This window comes from Vombatus ursinus, unplaced genomic scaffold (assembly GCF_900497805.2).
Source record: "Vombatus ursinus unplaced genomic scaffold, bare-nosed wombat genome assembly UNPS02011369.1, whole genome shotgun sequence".
Lineage (NCBI taxonomy): Eukaryota > Metazoa > Chordata > Mammalia > Diprotodontia > Vombatidae > Vombatus > Vombatus ursinus.
Window position 1 is genome coordinate 3,417,728 of NW_020951147.1, and position 4,619 is coordinate 3,422,346.

General features: G+C 59.5%; 1 protein-coding gene across 1 annotated transcript; it reads right to left on the bottom strand.

The window, feature by feature from the left end:
- Nucleotides 1-664: 664 nt before the first annotated feature.
- LOC114038853 (glutathione S-transferase P-like) lies at nt 665-3,640 on the bottom strand. The gene is made up of 7 exons (XM_027856347.1): nt 3,523-3,640; nt 3,359-3,394; nt 2,959-3,065; nt 2,749-2,836; nt 1,831-1,934; nt 1,207-1,314; nt 665-902 (listed from the first exon to the last, which is right to left on the bottom strand). Coding segments are annotated over exons 1-7 (633 nt in total). The 5' UTR covers nt 3,524-3,640; the 3' UTR covers nt 665-713.
- Between the last annotated feature and the right edge of the window lie 979 nt (nt 3,641-4,619).

A 4,619-nucleotide genomic window follows, 5' to 3' on the forward strand; every position in this document is an offset into this window, starting at 1 on the left:
CACCCAGTCTTGTCCAGTGAGTAGCCAGTGGGGGAAGCCAGTGGGGGAGATGGCAGGAAGAGATGTAAGAGTCATCCGTGGAGAGATGACGGAGGGAAAAAAAGCCTCGGCCACCGACTGGAAACAGGGCAGGGAAGAAGAAGGGCGGAGTGAAGAGTTGGGGAGGAGGGTCTGTGGCCAGGGGGCAAAGCCAGAGCTGTGACCAGCTCAGCTGGAGGAGGGGGAGGACCACAGGTGGGCCCCGGCACCCAGGCCAACCTGCGGTTCTGCCGGGAGAGGGCATGGATGGCCCAGCTTTGTCCTGCCATCACCTCCAGGAGAATTCTGCTCTGCCTCACCCTCTCCTAGCCACGCCTTTCCCCTCCCACCCAGGGGATGCTGGCTGCAGAGGATAGAAGGTATGAGGAGAACCAGGGAAAATCCCTCCCCCTGACCCCACCATGTTGGCCTCTGAAGCAAAGCCCCACTCACCCCACCGTAGTTACGGCTCTGACCAGGAGGGAACAGTGTCAGGAAGGCCAAGGCTGTGTCTAACAGGAGGGCTGGAGGGGCATGACCAGAGCCCTCCTCATCCCATCCCCCCATCTTCCCCTGGAGGGCGGATGGTTTGGGGCTCACTCTCAGGACACACAGTCCCCTCCCAGTTAGGTGAGGAGACCAGGAGGCGTTTGTCTGAAAGCCTTTATTGCAAGACAAGGGTCAGGCCTGGGCCCTCACTGTTTGCCATTGCCATTGATGGGGAGACCAGTGTGCTGGGGTGAGGCCAGGAAGGCCTTGAGGTTGGGGCGGGAGGACAGCCGAGCTACATAGGCAGACAGCAAGGGGAAGGTGTCCAGGCAGCCCGGGGCCAGCGTCTGGTGAATCAGCAGCAGATCCAGCAGGTTGTAATCCACAAAAGAGATCTGCAGGGCACAGGGGACCAGAGACCAGGTCAGCCAAGGGGAGCTGGGAGGGACAGCAGCCCTGGGCTGGGAGCTGCAGGCTTGGCTCTAGGCTCCCCCAGGTCTGATGGTCTGGTCCCTACGGTCCCTCTCAGAGCCCCACCTGGTCCCCCAGAGCCCCATCTGGTCCCCCAGAGGCTCACCTGGTCCCCCAGAGCCCCACCTGGTTCCCCCAGAGCCCCACCTGGTTCCCTCAGAGGCTCACCTGGTCCCCCAGAGGCTCACCTGGTCCCCCAGAGCCCCACCTGGTCCCCCAGAGGCTCACCTGGTCCCCCACAATAAAGGCCTTGCCTCCCTGGTTCTGCTTCAGCAGGGTCTCAAAAGGCTTCAGTTGGGCAGGCAGGTCTTTCACATATTTGTCCTTGCCCTCGTCCTGCAAAGCCAAGGACCCCCCAGCTCACTTAGCAGACAAGGGAGAAGGGGGAGAAGTGGGATCCCCAGGATGTGCCCTGACTTTTGCCTTCCCAGACTCCTATCAGGTCTCCTCCCACCCAGGGAGGTTCTTCCTCACTCCTGGGTGGCCAGGGTCTTCTCTGCGCCTGCAGACCAGCACCTCCTACCCAGGCCATAGGAAGGAGGGATGGAGAAGACCCCAGTCCAACTGCTGCCTCATAACATCTCCCAGCCTCAGTTTCCCTCTCTGTAGGATGGAGATCACATCAGCACCTAGCCCCCAAGACTGTTGTGAGGATCACTGGAGTTAACTCTTGGGGGGGCAATAAAGACTAGGTGGGATAACCAAATGGAAGGGATAGGAGAAGGCCCCCCCCCACCCACTGAAGGGCTTGAAGAGGCTTGGGACACCAACAAGGGTCAGATGCCAGAACCCAGGTATTCCTCAGTCTGGGGTGAGGTCTCTGCTCGGACCCTCAGCCCTCCTGTCACTCACATAATTCTGGTAGATGAGGACAAGGTACTTGTTCCGGAGGTCCTCCACCCCATCATTGGCCATGTCCAAGAGAGCACGTTCTTGATCATCCTTCCCATAGAGCCCTGAGAAGGGGGGGAGGGGAGAGAAAGGGTCCAGTCACCTTCCTTCCCATGGCCCCTCCCAAGGCTCTTCTCAGCTCCCCTCCCCAAGGCCTAGCTCCAATGTCACCAACTCAAGGAAGCCTCCCCTGGCCAACCTGGCGCAGCAGGGCTGCCTTCTGCACTGGGAACTCTTCCTTCAGCCAAATTGGCCCCCCTGGGAATTCATCTCCCACCTCCTGCCTGTGCCTAGGCTGTGCCCCCTCCCCCACTGGGCTGCTCAGGTTCTGGAAGGGAGGAGGGCGTTCCAAGAGACAGAGCTGAGGAGGCTTGGCCAAGGGCCCTGCTGCAGAAGGCCTGCCTGGAACCTCACCTGTGATTACAAAATAACATTGTATTTCTTTGGTATTTCATTATCTGCCACCCTCTTCCCTCCCCACATAAGCTCCCTGAGGGCAAGCACTGACTCATCATTTTTTAACTCTGTATCTCCTACTCAGTGCTTGGCACACAGTAGGCACTCAAATGCTGGCTGAAATGAATTGAAAGTGATTTGCTCTGGGCAGGAACCTTGTCTCCTCCCTCTATTCCAGCCCTGTCTGACCCAGGCCTGGGCCCAACTGCTGGATGGATGGGTGGAAGGAGGGATGGAGGAAGGGAGGAATATGGATAGAGAGATGGATGGAGATAAGGAGGGAGGGAAGGAGGGATGAACCAGGCCTGGACCCACGGAAGGGGCTCACTAACTGCTGGACAGAAGGAGGGAGGAGGAATATGGACACATGGCTCCCATGTGACTGCTCTACCCCACCCCCACCCCGGGAGGCAGTGGCCATACCATGTTTGCGCCCCAGGTATCTCAGGATGGCATTGCTCTGGTACAAGGTGAAGGCTCCGTCCGTGAATTTGGGGAGCTGGCCATAGAGCTACGGGGCACAGTGCAGGGGAAGGAGCTGAACAAAACGCCCCTCCCAGACCCCCATCCACCCCGTCCTCACCCGTCCCCGCTCCCACCGTGTCCCCTTCCTCTCCGGCCCTGAGCACTCACACAGGTGGCCTTGAGGTCCCCCTTCATCCACGTGTCTAGGGTCACTACGTCCTCCTTCCAGGTCTGGCCCTGGTCAGCCAGGAGCATCCGAGTGGCCTGGCATCGCCCTGAAGGGAGGGCAGGGGGACAAAGGAGCTCAGCCCTGCAGCTCGAGGACAGCACCCCCAGGACAGCCGGCACGGAGGGGAAGGGGCAGCCGCTTCCTGACCTCTGGGGTCCCCCTTGGACAAATCCCTCCCCCTTTCCGGGCCTCAGTTTCCTCCTCCATAGAAGCCAAGGCCCGAGGTCCAGGACGTGGGAAGGGGGCTTGCACATTTCTCTCCCACGCCCCTTCGGGGAGGTGGGCTCCTCTCGAGGGTCCCCCAGCCCTACCGCTCCTGGTGCTGGGACCACAAATCACCTCGGACGGGGAAGTAGGTGATGGTGTAGGACGGCACTAGGAGAGATGGACAAAGCGAGGTCAGGGGGACCCTGCGCTCCCTGCAGCCCCTTCCCCAGAGCCCCCCCCCACTTCCCCCCACCTCAACTCCCCGATGGCCCTCCCGGGGAAGGCCCAGGCCTTACTCTCTGGAGATAGCGGCAAACAGGAGAGAGCGCGAGCAGGAAACTGGATCCCAGAGCCCTCCCAGAGCTTAATATGCCCAGACCGCGCCCTGGCTCCGCCCCCGACGCCCCCCTTCTCCCCGGCCCTGGCCCGGAATGTGCTGAGTCACTGCTGCACCGCACAGGGCTGGGGGTGCAGGGGGAGGAGCTGCAGAGGGGCTCAGGGAGAGTGGGGTGGGGGATGGGGAAGGAGGAGGGGAGAGGAAGGCTGAGGACCACGTACGAACACAGCACAGGGGTATAAACTGGCACTAGTTAACTAAGGGCTGGCCCTGGCATTAAGGAGGAAGGGGAAAGGCTTCCTGTTGAATGTGAGGCTTGAGGAGGAGGGATTCCAGGCAAGGGGCACAGCCAGGACAAATATCCAGAGACGGTAGCTGGGGGTTTCCTAAGGCTAGTATCACAGGACCATGGAGGGGAGGATGGTGTAGGAAGACTGGGAAGATAGGAGGGGCCCATCCCGGCATGCACTTATTTAACCCTGGGTGAACTTGTTCCGGGCTTCAGTTGCCACACCTGTAAAAAGAGGCAGTTCCCTTCCAACTCTCGTGTTATGACCCGATGACTCGATGAAGTGGCATTCGGAGCAAGTGCTCCTCCAGCCTCTATTTGGAGACCACCAGTGACGGGGAGCTCTTTACTCCAGCCATGGGGAGCAGCAGCTGAGGCTTCCACCCAGGCTCCAAGTGGCCTACTGGCTTCAAACCGCAAAAGGAAAGCAATCGGCCTCCTCGTTTGTTTGCTAAGTGAAACCATCCACAGCAGCAAGGCCATTGTCAGGATCGCACAGCTCTGCACAAAACTAGGGCGGGGCAGCCGAGCTTCTGCCCAAAAGCACCAAAATGAAGACAGTACTGAGATTAGATGGGCAGAAACAACTGAGCCGAGCACCTAGTTAGCAGAGCTGCACCCCGAGGTGATCTCTTCGGTGGCGCACCCCACCTTGCTATCCCCACCTTGGATGAAAAATGGGTAGTTACATCTCTGCCATATATATTTGCATGTGTGTGACTGGTCAGGCCTTGAAGTATGTGGTATACGAAAACCTTATTGGTGGA

What these genes read in the sequence shown, in the direction of transcription:
- LOC114038853 (XM_027856347.1), bottom strand. An exon ending in CACCTACTTCCCCGTCCGAG is followed by an intron (nt 3,066 to 3,358) that starts GTGATTTGTGGT and finishes CCCTCCCTTCAG; the next exon opens with GGCGATGCCAGGCCACTCGG. An exon ending in GGGACCTCAAGGCCACCTGT is followed by an intron (nt 2,837 to 2,958) that starts GTGAGTGCTCAG and finishes TGTGCCCCGTAG; the next exon opens with CTCTATGGCCAGCTCCCCAA.